We start from the raw sequence: 19,551 nt of genomic DNA, 5'->3' as shown, positions 1-19,551 counted from the left end.
TGTGAGTTTTGAAAGCCCTACAAAGGAAGTCCTGGGCTGGCCATAAGCTGGTCAGTCCATTTTCTGGCCTTCTCCCCTTTGGGGCTGACTGGTTCCCTTAGTTGCATGGACAGTGGGTTAGTATCAGACCTCCTCATCAGTCATTTTCCTGTTCCTATGTGGGGTACTAAGAGGTTACTCCCCCCTCCCAAATCCAAGCCCTCTTATCCAGGGAGATAAGCAGTTAAGATTAGGGTATGCTCTACCCAGTTGGACGTTTCTTGTGAAAGTGGGTTGCAGAAGTGGGTATTTCGAGAGAGAGGCCAAGAAGGCTGGTAGAGTGGGGGGGTGGGATTTGAAGGGGGATAAGCAGATAAAGCTGGTACCTAGGATAAATTCAGTTTGAGAGGGCTCTGGAGGCATAGATTGTGGTCCAGGGGATCCTTTCTTAGCCAACTGTTTAGTCTAAGCACTCTTATCTCTTCTCTCCCTGTGGAACAAGCAAGTCCCTGTCCTTGGAGGTCTAGGACATTTTTCTTCAGGGTCAGTGTACTGCTTACCAGTCTGCCCTTTGTCCCTGGGTTGCTCAGGAGTTCAACTGTCCCTCTGTCCTGGGTCATAACTGGTTTAGAAAAACAGCATCTAGCTCACCAATGGACTCTGTCCTCACCTGTTCCTCATCCTTACTTCTGCCTCAAGGAAAAAGCACTCCTGTGTTAGGGCTCTGGGTCAAAGCCCCAGTGGCCCCTCCTTAGGTTAGGTCTGTTGTCAGAGGTATTCTCCAGGTCACCATGTCAAATGAAGCAGAAACATATGTTCAAGGGGAGGAGGAAGCACAAGGCCAAGTTCCCATCTTCCCCACAATTCTATCCCCTACCTGCCCATGTTTTGTCCCCCCAAGAGCTGACTGCTTCCAGCTATTAGGGGTACCCCTGGAGGGAGCTAAATGAGAAACAGACACAGTGGTTCCTGGCCTGAGTTGGGAGGGAGAGGCAGAGGTAAGTAAGAGCATCATTAACAGGGCTGGGAAATGCAATGGAGGGAGCTTTGTATTTGACCTCAGAGAACATTGTTCCAAATTCAGCTCTACAAACTACTTGGGTGATCTTGAGGAAGTCACTTAAATATCTTTGTGCCTCAGCTTTCACCACTGTAAAAGGAGTTAGGAGAACTGCATGATCTCTGAGGCCCCTTCTAGCTCTAACTGTATGGTCCTATGATCTTAGTGGGCCTGAGAACAGGGGGATGGGGCCAGACAGCAATCCCAGTAAAGCCATGAGAAAGGGAAGACCCAGAGCTCCACCCCCCAAAAAGGAGGGGCTGCCTCACACCCCACCCACAGAATCCCCTCCCCTCCCCCCAATTTAGAGGACTTTAAAATCCCTGCAGGGGCAGGTAGGTGGCACAGTGGATAGAGCACCGGCCCTGAATTCAGGAGGACCTGAGTTCAAATCTAGCATCAGACACTTAACATTTACTAGCTGTGTGACTCTGGGCAAGTCACTTAACCCCAACTGCCTCACCAAAAAAAAAAAAATCCCTGCCAAGAGGCCCTCTCAAGAAGGAGCAGATGGAAGGTGAGTTATGGGGACCTCAGTTCTCTGAAGGGAATTTGGGGTTAGGACAGGAGGGTGGAGGAGATGCCCTCCCTGGGAGGGAAGTGAGGGCCAGGGCTCCTGTCAGGGCCCTTGACATATTGGTGAGAGCCCAGTTGGGAGACCTGGATGTGAGTGTTTGTTCTTTTGACTAGTCATTTGACCCTACCCAGTGAGATCATTTTATCTCATTGAAATCTCAGTTTATTCATCTGTTAAGTGGGGATAATAATATTTGTACTCTGTGTCACAGTGTGAAAGTGAAGAGCAAATAAGATAATGTGTGTGAGGTGTTTTCTAAATCTTAAAGTATATTATGATTGCAAATTGTTCTATTGTTGCTGTTGTTGAGTCATTTCCAACTCTTTGTGATCCCATTTGGGGTTTTCTTGGCAAAGATACTGGAGCAGTTTGCCATTTCCTTCTCCAACTCATTTTACAGATGAGGAAACTAAGGCAAACAAGGTTAAGTCACTTGCCTGGGGTCACACAGCTAGTAAGTGTCTGAGGCTGGATTTGAACTCAGGTCTTCCTGACTCCAGGCCTAGCAATCTATCCACTGCACCACCTAGTTGCCTCATTGTTATTATTGCTAAAGTAATAATATGTAATCATGTAAAAAGTAATATAACAATATGTAATAATATGCAATCATGTAAAATAATATAATATATGAGTAATAAGATAAAATCATATAAACATAATATAACATCACATCATAATATAATATATAATAATATGTAATTGAGTAAAAGGAACCAATGAGCTGTGAGACCTTGGGTGAATCATTTGCCTCTTCAGTCTTATTTTGTTTTTAATGTTTCAAACTCAGAATTCCATCAACATTCAAAGTGTAATGATTGGAATGACGCCACCTGCTGGAGACTTACTGTAGAAAAGCTTCACCATGAAGTGAAGGTCTCTGAGGGCAAGACCATGAGTCTTTTCTCTGGAGTCAGGAAGTGACGTTTGCTTGTGGGAGGAAGAAGGGGGAGGCTGGCACTCTAACTTGCTCTCTTTCCTTAGGACTCCTGTGAAGAAGGTAGCTAGAAATGTGCTCTCCCTTTAATAGATAGATGAATCTAGGCCTTTCCTTCTCTCTTTACCAAATTCTTATTCTCCTTAATAAATGCTTAAAAGTCTAACTCTTGCTAAAGCTTATAATTTATTGGCAACCACTCATTAGATATTTCTTTTTTTTTTTCTTTTTCTTGTAACTTTGCAGAATGGAAGTAGCTCCCAGCTCTTAAAAGGAAACTTACAAGTGTCCAGGTAAGAGGAGAAGCAGCCACGGGGGGTGAGGGGGTGTGGGAGGGTGGCAGGAGGGCTGGATTTGGAATTCGAAGATTAAGGTTAGAGTCCCAGCCCTGCTCTGTGATATTGGCCTACAAATCCACTCCATAAAATAGGCGACTTGCAAGGTTCCTTCCAGCTCTAGAATCTGTGGTCCCTCATTTATAATTTGATACCCTTGGGGCAGCTAGAAGGCGCAGTGGATAGAGCACCGGCCCTGGATTCAGGAGTACCTGAGTTCAAATCCAGCCTCAGACGCTTAACACTTACTAGTTGTGTGACCCTGGGCAAGTCACTTAACCCCAATTGCCTTACTAAAAAAAAAAAAAAAATTTGATACCCTTACATTTCACCTCCAATCTGTGAACGGGGGTGTCTCTTTCAGATATGAAGCTGCTTCTGCCCCTCACGGGGCTGGTGGTGATGCTGACTCTGCCTCAGGGCTCAGAGGGCACTGCCTCCACAGGTAATTGGTCACATGGCCACATGGCCACCAGAACAGGGTGGAAAGGGGGGATGAAAGAGGGCCTGAGGACTTTTCCTAATCGGCTCACATTGTCTTGGGGAAGGAGGGGAGACTGGGTCCCAAGCCAAGATCAGAGAGTCTCAGGGGAACAGGAGCAGTGGTCATCCATGAGACCTGACCTCCTTCTCTGGCTATTTGGACAGCAGTCGCTGGGAAGGTAGAGACCTCAGTGGTAGTGAGCTGCATGGAAGAGGCCAAGCAACTTGTGGACAGCGCCTACAAACAGACCCAGGAAAGGTGAATAACACTGTTGCAGAGTGATTGGAATCAGGAGGGAATTGGAGAGGAAGAGGGTCTGGGGGAAGGATGGAAAGGGGAGGTGGGAGAAAGACAGATGTGGAAATAGCAAGAATTAGTCTGTGGTTCAAGCTGAGGCCATCTCCCTTCCTCTAGACAGGATGATCTTTAACCTGAATAGGTGAGGGCCACTTCTGTTGGGAAAAAGACTCGAACAGGAAGTGCCTGACTTTGCCCATGTGTTTGTCTGTTTATGCACCTGGTCTGTCCATCCTTGTTCCTCCCCTAGTCCAGGAGCGTTGCTCAGGCCCCTGCTGCCTGCTGTCCTACCTCTCTCCCTTCATCCTCTCAGTAGATATAGCACATGGAAAGACCTGAATTCAAATGTGGTCTCAGACACTCACTAGCTGTGTGACCCTGCACTAGTCACTTAAGTTCTGCCTGCCACAGTTTCCTCAACTACAAAATGGGGGTAATAATAGCACCTCCCCCAGCAGTTGTGAGAATCAAATACTATTTGTAAAACGCCTAGCCCAGAGTAGGTGCTTAATAAATGCTTATTCCCTCCCTCTCCCCTTAGCTTCAAGCAGCGTCTTCGGAGTGAAACCGCAAGTCCCATGGACCTCCTGGCTTACTTTAAGCAGCCTGCCGCTGGGACCAGGATGGCCATCCAAGCTGCCGACTACATGCATGTGGCCCTGAATCTGCTAGAGGGGAAGCTTAAGCCCCAGTACCCAGGACCCTTCAACCTTACAGGTTCTGCCCTGATCCAGCCCAGCCTTTCCCCTCCCCTTCCCTCATAGAGCCCCAAAGCCTCTCTCCACACACCACCCGGGGTGACACCTGGAGCCAGAAGCCACAGGAAGTTGAGGCTAGTGAGGAAGGGGCTAGCAGGTGTTGGGAGAGCTAAAGGGAAAGATTGGTTGGGTGGGAAAGAAGGATCTAGCCCCCCAGCCCCTCCTCCCTGCCTTGCCCAGATGTGCTGACCCCATCCCAGCTGGACCTGCTGTCCAGTGCCAGTGGTTGTGCCTCTCAAGAGAAAGAAGTGAAATGTGATAAAAGGAGCAAATACCGCACCATCACAGGGAGATGTAACAACAGGTAAGGGAAAAGAGTGGCAGAAAGCCAAAGGGACCTCCCCATCCCTCCCCCCCCCCCCATGCACTTTTCCAGCTCCTCTTTACAAGCTATCTACATTCAAATAGAAACTCCTTTAGGGCTGGGATGATCTTGATATATTGTATTGTATTATGGAGCAGCTAGGTGGTGCTATCACTGGCCTGGAGTCAGGAAGACCTGAATTCAGATTTGACCTTAGATGCTTCCTAGCTATGTGACCCTAGGCGGGGCACCTAACTTCTTTTTGCCTCAGTTTCCTCCTCTGTAAAATGGGGCTAATAAGAACACCTCCCTCCCAGGGTTTTTTTGAGGACCAAATGAGATGAAAATTGCAAAGCGCCTGGCACATAGTAAACACTTAATGAACGTTCTATCTATTCTTTCCCCACACTGTTGGTAAAAAGGTCCTGACTCTCTTTCTGACCCTTGAGCTTTTCTCTTTCCCTCATTTCCTTCCTGTCCACCTCCCCCATTCATAATATACACACACATAGGGGCAGCTAGGTGGCACAGTGGACAAAGCACCAGCCCTGGATTCAGGAGGACCTGAGTTTAACTACAGCCTCAGACCCTGGGCAAGTCACTTAACCCTCATTGCCCCGCAAAAGATAGATAGATATAGATATACACATACATACATACATACATACATACATACATGCATGCATGCATACATACATGCATACATACATGCATACACTCACACATGCATACAAACATTGTTTCCAGGAGGAAACCTTGGCTGGGAGCATCGAACCGAGCCTTGGCTCGCTGGCTGCCTGCAGAGTATGAGGACAGACTCTCTCTCCCTTATGGATGGACCCCTGGGAGGAAGAGGAATGGATTCTTGCTGCCACTGGTAAGGCTGGAGGGCTGTCAGAGCCTCTTTAGCTCTCTGCAGGACTTCACTTTTCCCAACACCTGGGAGGGCCAGCCCAGCTGATGGATTCGGCCCCATTCATTTCCTCTTCAGAGCCCGGTCTAGCAGTTGATCATAGCCAGCATTTATAGAGGGTCTTAAAGTTTGTAAAATGCTTTCTTTACACATATCATCTCATTGGAGCCTCAGGGAGGTGGTTGGTGTTATCATTCCCATTTTATAGGTGAGACATTTAAGGCTGGGAGAGCTTAAGTGATCTGCCCAGCATGACCCAGCTATAAAGTGTTTGAGCCTGGAGTGGATCAGTCTGGGAATCTCTGGCACCTGTTGGCCTATGGTTTAAAGGATAATCACTAAAAAGGCTTTGTCTCCAGGAGCAAGAGTAGGAGCCCACCCCCTAGAGGGGAGGTAGAGATAGGAAGAAAGTCAAAATGCAGTGAAGGGAAGCTGCTGCTTGCAAGAGGAGAGTGGCAATCACAGCTGATAATTAGGAATTTTTGCACCAATTGCAAGAGGGGAAAAAAGATGTTTTCTCTTTTAGCACAGACCCCTGGGACATGGGGTAGGGAAGGGTTCACCCATGATTCACCTGGTAATTTCCACTCTAATATAATGCAATCTAGTCAAGTTCATTTGAATTCAAAAAGCATTTATTAACTGTCTAGTAGCACTAAGGATATAAAGTAAAAAATGAAAACAGTAATATAGGGGAGAATTATCATCAGTACCATCTAACACATCAGTGGGGTGACCCGTTGGTGATGTCTATCCTGGTGCAGGTCTAGAACTTGGGAGAGGGATTAGAGTTAGATAGGAAGATATGAGTGGCACAGACAAAGAGATGATAAGTGAACCCTCAGGAGGCTGATGAGAATACATTGAGAGAAGGTATAGAGAAAGAAGAGGGCCTAGGAGAGAGCCTTGAGGTGTAGCCAGGATTAGGGGGAGGAACACAGATGATTCAGCAGAGGAGGCTGGAAAGGAGTTGTCAGACATGTAAGAGGGAGACCGGGAGGAAGCCATGTGACAAAAGCTAAGGGAAGAGAGAGGATCCATGAGGAGGGGAGGAGGGCCCACAGTGTTGTCAAGAGCTGCCGAGGGGTCAAAAGAATTTAAGGTTGGTGTTAGTAATTCAGTGATCTCCAGGGAACTGTGGAGAAGAGTTTCAATCAAGGGATGAGGTCAGAAGATGGAATGCAAGGGTTGAGAAATGGATCCAAAGAAGGAGCAAGAAATATAGATTGCTTTTTCTGAGTTCAGCTGTGAAAGGGAAGAGAGGCGGTGGGAACTGTTGTTGGAGTCATTTTCAATCTTGTCCAAATCTTCATGACCCCAGTTGGGGTTTTCTGGCAAAGTACTGGAGTGGTTTTGCCAATTCTTTCTCCAGCTCATTTTACAGATTAGGAAACTGAGGTAAACAGGGTCAAGTGACTTGCCCAGGAACACACAGCTAGTAAGTGTATAAGATGAGTCTTCCCTGACTTCAGGCCAAGTGTTCTATCTACTGTGCCACCTAGTTGTCCTGGGCAATAGTTTACTATTTTATAATACTTACTTCTTGCTAAGAATGGGAGATTAGAGGGATGTCAATATATCTCTTCATTGACCTGTTTCTCTCTCCCACACAACATCCTTCTTCTCCTTAAGGCTTTGGATTGCATGGAGGTACCCAGGCGTGTTGGAGCTGAAGAGGAGAAGCTGGTTCTAATTTTCTCATGCCCCGGGGGTTGCGGTGGGAACAGAAAGGAAGAGAAAAATGCTGGCATTCACTACTGAGCTCTGAGTGGTTGCTGGTCCTAATTATTCCCCATCAGCTTTGGGATCAATTGGGTGCCCTCTAATTCCAGGACTTCACCATACTTGCCTTACCCTGGTTAAAGCTCTGGAGTCAAGGAAAAGATCCATAGATTCATGAACTCAAGATCAAGGAATGCAGTTTTCTCTACTTCACACTCAGGTCCTACCTAAATCTTGGGAGGCTCTGATAAATCGTCCAATTCCATCATCCTAACTTGCTACTTTTCTGTCTAGGTCCGGGCTGTCATCCAACCAGATGTCCGCTTTCCTTGCTGGAAGGGTCAACCTTGGATCTGAATAGGCGCGCTTTATGTTCATGCAATGGGGTCAGTTTCATTGACCATGACACTGGATTTCAGCCCGAGTCTCAAGCCAAGGTGGCTTTCACCAAGGAGATCGACCTGTGAGATGATGCTGTGCCCAGTACCCCTTGTTTCCTATCAAGGTATGGTTCCTGAGGCTGCAGAGATAATACAATGCAAGGACTAGCTATTGAATTCTTCAGTGGTCAGCACTGTGGAAGGCCTTCATGGAGCTGAGGGTGCTGAAGACTACAACACAGTCCTTGCTCTGAGGGAGCTCAGAGTCTAGCTGAGAGGCAAGAGATGTTTATGATCATTCGATCAGTTAATCTAGACACATAGACTCTGTGTCAGGCTCTATGCTAGGCACTGGGAGTATAATAAGAGAGCCATGGAAATGAAAATATCCCTGGCCTCAAGGAGAAATATACATAATACAGAGAGATACAGAGAGATAATTGAGTATATGTAAAATATATAGAAAATAAGATACAAGATAAAAATTGGGGGTGGGGTTGGGGGGTTATAGAAAGGCTTCATAGAGGTGTAGCTTAACCAGAGTTTTTTTTGTAGGAAACAAAAGATTTTAAGAGGCAGAGTCAGATCAAGTCAACAAGCATTTATTAATCACCTACTGTATATGCCAGGTACTGTGCTAAATGCTAGAGAAACAAAGGCAAAGGACACTCCTAACTCTCAAGGAGCTCACAGACTAATGAGGGAGGCAACATGCAAAGCAACTATGTACAAATCGGATGTTTTGTGATTGTCCAGTTGTATTTGAGTCATATCCAACTCTTTGTGACCTCATTTGGGATTTTCTTGGCAGATACTGGCGTAGTCTGCCATTTCCTTCTCCAGATCATTTGACAGATGAGGAAACTGAGGCAAACAGGGTGAAGTGACTTGCCCAGGGTCACACAGTTAATTAAGTGTCTGAGGTCAGATATGAACTCAGGAAGATGAGTCTTTGGGACCAGAGCTCTATCTACTATGCCACCTACCTGCCCCTAAATAGGATACATACAGGACACCAGCTTTAAGGCAAACCCAGAAAAACCTTTTGCAGAAGGTGGGATTCTAGCTAGAACTAGAAGAATCCAGGGAAACCGGGAGGTAAGGATGAGGAAAGAAGAGTATTCCAGACCTGGGGAGCAGCCAGTGAAAATGTTCAGAGAAGAAAAGAAAAGAAAAGAAGATGTTCGGAGTCTGGAGACGGGATGAGGATTGGCAAGGAGGCCAGGGTCACTGGATCACAGAGTATGTGGATGAGGGTAAGGTGTAAGAAGACTGGAAAGCAGGAAGGGGAAAAAACGGCAAAGGGCATTATGAGCCAAACAGAGAATTTTATATTGGATCTTGAAGGAAAAGGAGAGGCAGTTGTTGAGTGGGGGTGGGGCAGGAAGGGAGGCGACACAGTCAGATCTGCACCTGGATAGCTGAGTGGAGGCTGTACTAGAGTGCCAAGAGACTGGAGCTGGCAAGACCAACCAGAAGGGAGTAGCCCAGGTATGAGGGGACGAGGGTCTGTCCCAGGGTGGTGGCAGCAGCACAGGAGGAAAGGGGACATATGTTAGAGAGGCTTCGAGGGTGGAATTGGGCGGGTCTTGGTGACAGATTTGGGAGTGAGAGTGAGGATCTGAGGGTGACATCTATGCTGTGAGTCCGGGGGACCTTGAGAATGGTGGTGCCCTTGAAGGCAGTAGGAAAGTTAGGAAGAAGGCAGGGCTCTGGAGGAAAGAGAATGAGGTCAGGGTTTTAGGCATGTCAAGTTTAAGATGTCTATGGGACATCCAGTTGAAGATGTCCACTGGTCAGAGATGTGAGACTAGAGGTCAGAAAAGAGATTAGAGTTGGAGAAATAGATCTGAGAATCATCTATATAGAGACGATCATTGAACTCATGGGAGCTAAGGAGATTGACAAGTGAAATAGTACAGGGGGAGAAGAGAAGAGGCCAGGAATGGAGCTCTGGGGGATACCCATGATCAGAGGACATGATAACCTGGTTGAAGATCCAGCAAAGGAAACTGAGAATGGATGGTAAGGCAGTTAGGAGGAGAGCCAAGAAAGAGCAGTGTTGCAAAAATCAAGAGGAAAGAGTATCAAGGAGACACAGAGAGAGAGAGAGAGAGAGACACACACACACACACACACACATAGACACACAGAAACAGACACAGAGACAGAGACACAGATGGAGACAGAGAGACAGAGAGAGGTATTATTATTCCAATTTTACATATAAAGAACCTAAGGCTCAGAAAGGAAATTTGCCAAGGGTCACAGCTAAGTGTCAGGCAGGATTTGAACTCAGGACTTTCCTGTCTCCAAGTCCAACAAGCCTTTCCACTGTGCTCTATTGCCTCTTGGGACTCCACTGCTAAATCATTTCATCTCTCTAGCTCTGTGTTTTCTCTAAAATGAAAGGGCTGGGTTGGATTTGGCTTTTAGGTCCTTCTTGATCTATTGTTCTATGAGAAGAGTGAGACTGAGTTAGTAAAGGCAGCTATCCTAAGAGGTGGTGAGTTTTGAGCCAGGTTTTGGTTTTTTGGTTTTTTGGTTTTTTTTGCAGGCAATGGGGGTTAAGTGACTTGCCCAGAGTCACACAGCTAGTAAGTGTCAAGTGTCTGAGGCCGGATTTGAACTCAGGTACTCCTGAATCCAGGGCTGGTGCTTTAACCACTGCGCCACCTAGCTGCCCCTGAGCCAGGTTTTTAAGACAGAAAGAGATGACAGAGAGAATGGAACCTCTGAGGGAGGTGAAGACAGAAGCCAGTCTTATCCACCTTCTTCTTTCTATAGATCCCACCAAGTGATCCTCGGATTTCTAATCAGAAGGACTGTATCCCCTTTTCCCGTTCTGCACCCTCCTGTCCCAGGAAGAACGGTGTCCTCCAACAGCTCAATGCACTCACCTCCTTTGTGGATGCCAGCATGGTGTATGGTAGTGAGGATGCCCTTGCTGCCCGGCTCAGGAACACATCCAACCAACTGGGGCTGTTGGCTGTTAACACACGGGTCCAAGATCATGGAAGGGACCTTCTGCCTTTTGACAAACTCCAAGATGACCCTTGCCGACTGGCCAACCGCAGTGCTAGAATCCGCTGCTTCCTGGCAGGTCAGGCACATGGGCTTGGGAGCATCCTCAGGGGGTTTACCAGGCCTTCAGGGACACTGTGAGAAAGTGAGGAAGCTGCATGCTCTTCATCAGTGTAGTTACCTTACAGGTCCAATCATGTCACTCAAATCTTTGATGCCTTTGAGATGCAGTATGGTCTATAAAAGCAAGTGTGGAATGGTGGAAGGAACACTGGGTGTGGAGTCAGGAGACTTGGAGGTGAATCCTGGCCCTGTTTCTTACTGATCTATAAAATAGAGGGTCAGATGAAATGACTTCTAAGGTCCCTTCACGTTCTTATTTTTTAATTTTTTTAATTTTTTTTTTGGTGAGGCAATTGGGGTTAAGTGACTTGCCCAGGGTCACACAGCTAGTGTTAAGTGTCTGAGGTCGGATTTGAACTCAGGTCCTCCTGAATCCAGGGCCAGTGCTCTACCCACTGCGCCACCTAGCTGCCCCTCCCTTCACATTCTTAATGCCATCTATCTCTTATTTTTGCATATATCAGGGGCTAAAGGTACAGAGGCTAATGCCCCCAGCAAGAGAAAACAAAGAACAGATTTTCTGGAGTGCTATGTTTTTATTTGTTTGCTAAAACTATGACTATTATTACCTCATGTAGAACTTAGTTATAAAAATCAGCCCATTTCACAGCAGAAGTGTAAGGAAATAACTAATACACTAATCTACTATTCATTCCCTTCCCCATCTGTACAAGGAGATAGATGTGTTTTTATTTTTGTCCCTCTCTCTTTGTTTCTTGCCCTGTGTTATTAAAGAGAACACAATGAAGTAGTCTAAAAGCTTGAGAAGAGCATAGACAGCTGAATAGCAATTGCAAGTGGAGGGGCAAATTAGGATTCACTGGGACCTCACAGTTTGAAACCAGGCTTCAGAATTCACCCATGACCATTTCCACCAAAATTTCTCCTAGTTGTGGATCTAACCTCTGGTCATTCTCGCATGTTACATGAGGAGGATTTTTCTTCCAGAATCTAGGCTCCTGGATTTTGCATGAATACTCAGAGCCAAGCTCTCCTCTAATCTCTTAGGACAGGATCCTGAGCACATTAGGTATAGACTTGCCTTCAGAAATATACCCTCTCCTTTCAGACCCCAGGGATGTGATGGAAAGAATCTTTCTGTTCAGGTGGAGAAATAAAGGCTCAGAGAGCCTCCACTTGCCTGAGATCACAGAGTCAGTTTCAGGCCTAAACAAAGAGCCTCTATTAGGCAGTGAATGTTCTTGGAAGAGGTCTGATGGTTATCTGCATTTGGGGTTTTCAAAGGTGACAGTCGAGCAAGCGAAACCCCCCAGCTAACAGCATTGCATACTCTCTTTGTGCGAGAGCACAACCGGCTGGCTAAGGAGCTGAAACAACTAAATCCCCGATGGAGTGGAGAGAAATTGTACCAGGAGGCTCGGAAGATTGTTGGGGCCATGGTCCAGGTAGGTACTGTTGAGAGACCACCATCTTTCTCTGGGGTGAGGAGCCAAAAATGATTCAAAACAGAGGTAATAAGCTCTTTCCTGGCCTGGAAAGGACATACATATACATGTAACCACCTATTGGGTCCAAATGGTAAAGGGGTCAAATGAAGCTATGTCATGCTGGCTTAGTACAAAAATCTTGGGTTAGAAGCCAGGAAACCGGTAGTCCTAGACTCATCTGCCATTAATTTCACCATGGGATCTTTTTCCCATGAAAGATAATAAACTGTTCCCAGGCTTCGAAAAGATGACAAGAAATTGATTATGGGTGTGGAGGTTACTTTAAAAAAAGAAAGTACTATCCAAATGGGAAAAGGAATGGTTCAAATTGTTTTTTTTTTTTTCATCTTTCTCCTAAATTCCACTCTTCTTTCCACCTTCCTTATTTCTACTGTGGGGACCAATTTTTAATTGGGGAGTGTTAGTTAAGTGGCTCACCACAATATTGGGGCAAGGAAGGAGACTGGCAGCCTCCCTCAAAAGAGAACAGGATTTATTTTATTGGTTTTTGTTTTGTTTTTTAGTGAGGCAATTGGGGTTAAGTGACTTGCCCAGGGTCACACAGCTAGTGAGTGTTAAGTGTCTGAGGCCGGATTTGAACTCAGGTACTCCTGACTCCAGGGCCGGTGCTCTATCCACTGCACCATCTAGCTGCCCTAGGATTTATTTTAACAAGAAGGAACTTAAAAAAAAACAACAACACAAACAGGATCAGTAGGATCAAGGGAAAGGAAATAAAATGGGGAAAGGGAAATTATACAACCTGAAAAAATACCACCACCCAGGAATCAGCTGAGAATATATAGTAGAGGTCCTGTCACCTGTCTCCTCCCCATTCCCAGAAAACCCCACACAGCCCCCAGCCAATTGGCTGGCCACTCTGACAGTCACATGACTGCCCTCACTAGGCTTCCAATCATAATTTTGCCAGGCCCATGTAGGCGTTGGTGAATGGTGATGGCGTGAGGTGCCAGCGCCATGGCAACAGCTACAACGAGTGGGTGGAGCACCATGCAGTTTGCGGAGCCCCAGGCCAGTGCACAGCATAAAAACCTCAAATAACAATTAATTCTTTACACTGTCAAGGGCATCACCATCCTCACACTCAGGTTCAAGACCTCAGAGCCATTCATTTTAATGTAACTTTTATTTTACTTTTCAAAAATTAAGAAGCATTAGTTTTCACTCTCATCCCTCCATCCCCCATCATGGAAAAGAAAAAGAAAACCCTTAAAACAAATTTGCACAGTAAAGCAAAACAAATTCCTGCATTGACCATATCTAAAATGTACATCTCATTCTGCTCCCTGAGTCCATCACCTCTCTGTGAGGAGGTGAGTAGCATTCTTCATCATCAGTCTTCTGAAAGTATGGTTGGTGATTGCATTGAAAAGCATTCTTAAATCTCTCCAAGTTGTTTGTCTTCACAGTGTCATTACTGTATAAATTTTTCTCCTGGTTCTGCTCACTTCACTTTGCCTAAGTTCATACGTCTTCTCAGCCTTCTTTGAAACCATTCCTTTTCTCATTTCTTATGGCACAACAGTATTCTGTTACACTCATATACCCCTTTGGTTTCCACTTCCTTACCACCATAAAAGAGCTGCTGTATTTTTAATATGTGGGTTCTTTTCTCTTTTATTTGATCTCCTTGGAGAATGGGCCTAGTAGTGGTATCACTGAGTCAAAGGTAAGTAAGTTTAGTAACTTAGGGAAATGGTTCTGAATTGTTTTCCAGAATGGCTATACCAATTCACAGGATGGACCAAGAGTAGTACATCGGTGTGCCTGTTTTCTCACAGAACCTCCAACATTTGTCATTTTCCTTTTTTGTTATCTTTGATAATCTTGTGGTAGACACTCATCACCTCTCCCTTGGACTATTGCAATAGCCTCTTAATTGGCATCCTTGGCTTTAAGTCTCTCCATTCTCCAATCCATCCTCCACACTATTGCCAAAATAATATTCGTAAAGCATATGTGTGATCATGTCACTTCCCTGCCCAAGAAGTTCTAGTAGCTGCCCATTGCCCCTGGGAATGCTCTCATTCCTCATGTCTGCCTCTTAGCATCCCTACCTCCTTCAAGGCTCTGTTCAAGTGTTTTCCTTCATTGATTCCCCCAGGATACTCTTTGCATTTATTTTGTATATAAATATTTGTCATTTGCTTATCTGTGTACACACTGTTTCCTTCCAAAAGAATATGAGCTCTTTGAAGGCAGGGACATTTTCATTTAGGTCTTTCTATTCCCAGCACAAAGCACAGTGCCCAAGACACACATGGTAGGTACTCGTTGAATGAAAGATTGTGTCAATGAATAAATGAATTCTGGGTACAGGAAATGGGAAATCATTCCCCTGGTTGTCTTCTCTTCTAGATCATCACCTACAGAGACTTCCTGCCCCTTGTTCTGGGTCGGGCCAGAGCCAGAAGAAGTCTGGGTCACTACCGGGGCTACCGACCTCGAGTAGATCCTACTGTCTCTAACGTCTTCACCTTGGCCTTCCGTTTTGGTCACACTATGATCCAGCCTTTCATGTTCCGCTTGGGCCATCAGTACCAGTCCTTGGGATCTAATTCCCGAGTCCCTCTCAGCACTGTCTTTTTTGCTACCTGGAGAGTCGTGAATGAAGGTAACCATGATTACTGGTGATCTCTACTCAAGAGGGCAAGTGGAGATGGGCAAGACTCAGTGGATCATCCAGACCTGTTTGTTCTCTCCAAGAGAACGCAGTTTCCCCCAGCACCAGTGGACATATGCACCATTGCCCTCCACTGGCTAACCACATCCCCTAGTAAAGTTTTTTCTACTATGAAGACTGTTGTTGTTGCTTGTCCTTCATTTTGGAAGAGGACCATGACATCGGGGTAATGTCATGATTTGTACTGAATTGAATTTGAGTGAGGGAGGGCTGTGCAGTCACCAGCCTCACTCTCTCCTCCAGAGACATGTGGAGTGGCAAGATATATATCAGGATGACTAGAGATGGCCCCGGATGTTTAAGGCAATTGGGGTTAAGTGACTTGCCCAAGGTCACACAGCTAGTGAGATTTGAACTCAGGTCTTCCCAACTTCAGGGTCAGTGCTCTATTCCCTGCATCACCTAGCCGCCCTTCCTATGGAAGCTAAGTGGGGCTGGACAGGTGATGAGTAAGGTTTTTTGATTACCATGGCTACAGATTCTAGTGAGGTCCCTTTGAGCATTGCTGCCCCCAGGAGTAAGGTTTTAGAACATCAGTTCCATCCAGTATTTGGTCTCTCCCAGGTGGAATTGATCCCATTCTCCGAGGCCTCATGGCCACTCCAGCCAAACTAAACCGCCAAGATGAGATCCTGGTGGATGAACTCAGGGACAAGCTATTCAGACAAATGCGGCGCATAGGATTGGACTTGGCTGCTCTCAACATGCAACGTAGCCGGGACCATGGTCTCCCAGGTAAGAAAACTGGACCATCCTTACATCCATATTGGGATCCAAAACAATAGGCAACAATAGGATGGAAGGGGCTTTGGCATCTGGGTTAGCTCAGGCTAACCAGTAATGTTCAACCTGACGTACGGGAACTCAGTACTTCCTAACTCAGGCTGCTTAATGAGTCATCATCAAGGGGTCTGATCCATAATTCTTTTCTTTTGTGGTGCAATGAGGGTTAAGTGACTTGCCCAGGGTCACACAGCTAGTAAGTGTCAAGTGTTTGAAGTTGGATTTGAACTCCGGTCCTCCTGAATCCAGGACCAGTGCTTTATCCACTGTGCCACCTAGCTGACCCCCATAATTCTTTCCAAAATGCACAAGGAGGGGTCAATACTAGGTCAGACCTTTAGCCATTAATAAGGTTGGAGCAGTCTACTAGCTCCAGCATCAGTTTTGCCTGGCTTCCAACCTATGAATTGGGAGAGACAGAGACAGACAAAGACAGAGATAGACAATGACAGAGACAGAGATGAGGAGGAGGATGAGAGAGAGAGCGCAAGAGAGCGAGCAAGCTCTCCCACCAAGCTTATTGGTGGCCTGTGTTGAAGAAATGGGAACATGTAGCTGTTTGGGTCCCCTTAAGCTACAGACATAGGAGGGGACCTCAGTTGTTTCCTGCTCCTTCCAGCTTCTCCTTCTCTCCCAGCTGAACCTCAGAAACGCTTTTCTAATCCTCATTCTTGCTGTTTCTCCAGTCCTTCCTTTGGCCAGCCAGGGCCTCATTCTTTTGGGGTTTTTTAGGAGATTTATTGTAGCCCACAGGGTAATGTTGGCCCCAGGTTCATCCATCCTGGCAGTTACCCAAGGTGAACACTGGATTCAAGCCAGGTCTTTCCAACTCCTTACCTGAGTTGGCTCTGCTGGACCTTGAACCTTGGGAGCTGGACTTCTTAGATTCAAGTAATCGGGCTATCATCAGAAATATCCATAGCTTGATACCATAGGGGAAAAGTGATGGATTTTGAGTTAGAGGGCCTACTTTTACAGTTTGGCTCTGCCCATATGTGTGACCATGGGCAAGTCATTTTACTCTGAGCCCATGGTCTCTCAGTAGTAAAATCTAAGGGGGATTGGATCTAATAAATCCCTTGCATCTCTAAGCATGATTCTAAAGTTGCAAAACTGTCTGACTCCTCCAACCTACATTACCTTTATGTCCAGTGACCTTGCAGCATAATGGCCATTAGGCACATGGCTACGGGTCGGGTGAACTTTACTATATGTTGTGATTACACAAGTGGCTGTCCATATTTGTGCATGCTTATTGCATGGAAACATGAATGTTCCCCAGCCTTGTACAAGGTGGCTATGCTTTCCAGAACAGCGAGCTCCATGTGCAGGAAGGCAGGGAGCTCTGTGTTCTAGCCCAGAATTTCCTGTGAGTGAAGCTTGGTGGGAGATGAAGGGATGAGACTAGAACTGCTTCCTTCTTGCCCGTAGGGTACAATGCTTGGAGACGCTTCTGTGGGCTCTCTCAACCCCAAACTTTCTCCCAACTTGCCCGGGTGCTGAAGAACAGCAATCTGGCAAGGAAGTTCATGCGTCTGTATGGGACTCCTAAGAACATCGACATCTGGGTTGGAGCCGTTGCTGAGCCCCTTTTGCCTGGAGCCAGAGTTGGGCCCCTCTTGGCCTGTCTTTTAGGGAAGCAGTTTAGAAGAGCAAGAGATGGAGACAGGTGAGTGCTCTTTGTTTGAAGGAAGGGAAGGAAGAAGAAAGAACACTAAAATTCTCACCTAACAATTAAAGTGAGGAATGAGAGCAAATGTGCCTCATTTCTTTTGAACTAGAAAGACCAGGGCAAGTCCAAACTGAGCTTCTGGCCCTGGGGTGGCCATTCCCCCCAGGAACAAATTTACCATCTCCATCCCTGTTGGCTATTTTGCCTTTGGGGTCTTGTGTGGTTACTCCCTTCCACCCTGCCCTACCACAACCACTTTCTTTGAAGGTTCTGGTGGCGGAATCGGGGCATCTTCACCCAAAGGCAGCGCAAAGCCTTGAGCAGAATCTCCTTATCTCGAATTGTCTGTGACAACACTGGCATCACCACTGTCCCCCGGCACATCTTCAAGGCCAATATTTACCCAAAGGGTTTCGTGAACTGTAGGAGAATTCCCAAGCTGAACCTGTCGGCCTGGAGAGGCAGCTGAGGACCACGTAGGTAAAGGGAGCACCTCCATTCTTAGGGTTTGGAATCTTCTTTCTGAGTACTCAGCCTGCTGAGGGAGGAGGGAAGGACTGAGGTTCACACTCTGTGTGGGGTGGATCTGGAAAGATTCTCCCAGAGGCTTGCTGCTCACCCTATTGTACCCTGGCACTGCTCTTGGTCAGTTCTAAGATCTAGGGCTTTGGCTGAAAGTCCATCTCCCCCTGGCCTTTGTTCCGGGACATTCAGGCTACCTCATCGCCAAATTTACTAATGGCTACATTTTAAGTCACTTCTGCTTGTTCCCACAGAAGTCTGTGCAAGCCTCCTCCCTTGGCGGAAAGGAGTGGTGTGGACAGGACAGTCAGAGGCGTCCAGGAGGAGTACCCCTTTCTCCCTGTAGTCCCACTTCTTGCTGCTGCTTTCACTGGCTTCACTCTCAAAGCCAAGCTTACTGCTTGGGATGGGCTGTATGAGTTCACTGGGTACTGCGTGCCTACCCACCTCAGATGCCTTCTGGTACCAAGCTCTCACCCAGGCTCCCAGAATGCATGGGCCTGGGAAGTCATGTGGACTATCAGCTATGGACCCTCCACCTGCAGAAACCTGGGGGCTCCAGGCCAGAGATGGAGTTGCAGTGGGCTCCCTGGCCCTGGAATACAAAAGTCTCTTTTTCTAGATTTTCAACTCAGACATCTCACAGTCCCAGAGAACCCTGCAAGATCCCTCCTTTGAGGCTAACACAGATTCTTGGCCAGTGGACCAAGTGTTGCATCCTGCTTCTGCCAATAAAGCACTGCTGAAAGCAGAATGGTCGTGTTTGTGTGCTTGGGGAGGGAAATTCTCACAATCCACTCCAGTGGGGAATTGTGGAGGGCAGGGAGAGAAAAAGTTAAGAAGGGAGAAAAGGGGGCAGCTAGGTGGCGCAGTAGAAAAAACACTGGCCCTGGATTCAGGAGGACCTGAGTTCAAATACGGCCTCAGACACTTGACACTTACTAGCTGTGTGACCTTGGGCAAGTCACTTAACCCTCGTTGCCCCACCCACCCAGCCCCCCCAAAACAGAAGGGAAAAAGGGAGGGGGAAAAGAGAGAGGATTTATTAAGTTCTCCCTGTGTGCTAGACACTAGCTAAGCAGAGCCTTCAGTTAAGGTGATATGGACAATCCCTTATCCTTGGGAAAAGCACGGAAATGTTTTACAGAAGTGACAAAAAGGGCTGATTCAGCCAGAGGAAGGTGGTTCAAGGCCAAGAGCATTCTGGGTGGTTGTCGCTGTGGATTTTTTTCTCTCACTGAAAGAGACTTGTACCTTTGTCCTGTATGTCCCCTGAGGAACAAGCCCACACTGGAAGACCCTCTGGAAGAATGTAATAATAAGTAGTGGGTATGAAAGGAGAAAGGAGTTAGAATCTTTTTTGATTTTTTTTTTTTGTTTTTTGGTGAGGCAATTGGGGTTAAGTGACTTGCCCAGGGTCACACAGCTAGTAAGTGTTAAGTGTCTGAGGCCAGATTTGAACTCAGGTACTCCTGACTCCAGGGCCGGTGCTCTATCCACTGTGCCACCTAGCTGCCCGGAGTTAGAAT

General features: G+C 46.6%; 1 protein-coding gene across 1 annotated transcript; it reads left to right on the top strand.

Annotated features, from left to right (window-relative positions):
* Positions 1 to 1,400: 1,400 nt before the first annotated feature.
* EPX (eosinophil peroxidase) lies at positions 1,401 to 18,773 on the top strand. Its single transcript, XM_043963763.1, is given in 18 exon segments — positions 1,401 to 1,556; positions 2,800 to 2,846; positions 3,253 to 3,333; positions 3,537 to 3,630; positions 4,211 to 4,386; positions 4,608 to 4,731; positions 5,479 to 5,608; positions 7,661 to 7,702; positions 7,704 to 7,757; positions 7,759 to 7,828; positions 7,831 to 7,871; positions 10,534 to 10,849; positions 12,139 to 12,299; positions 14,721 to 14,976; positions 15,610 to 15,780; positions 17,260 to 17,497; positions 17,768 to 17,976; positions 18,277 to 18,773. Coding segments are annotated over 15 exon segments (2,154 nt in total). The 5' UTR covers positions 1,401 to 1,556; positions 2,800 to 2,846; positions 3,253 to 3,254; the 3' UTR covers positions 17,970 to 17,976; positions 18,277 to 18,773.
* The last annotated feature ends 778 nt before the right edge of the window (positions 18,774 to 19,551 follow it).

The sequence above is a fragment of the Dromiciops gliroides genome, chromosome 4 (assembly GCF_019393635.1).
Source record: "Dromiciops gliroides isolate mDroGli1 chromosome 4, mDroGli1.pri, whole genome shotgun sequence".
Classification (NCBI taxonomy): domain Eukaryota; kingdom Metazoa; phylum Chordata; class Mammalia; order Microbiotheria; family Microbiotheriidae; genus Dromiciops; species Dromiciops gliroides.
The sequence above is the reverse complement of the archived record's forward strand: the minus strand, read 5'-3'. Positions and strand labels throughout refer to the sequence as shown.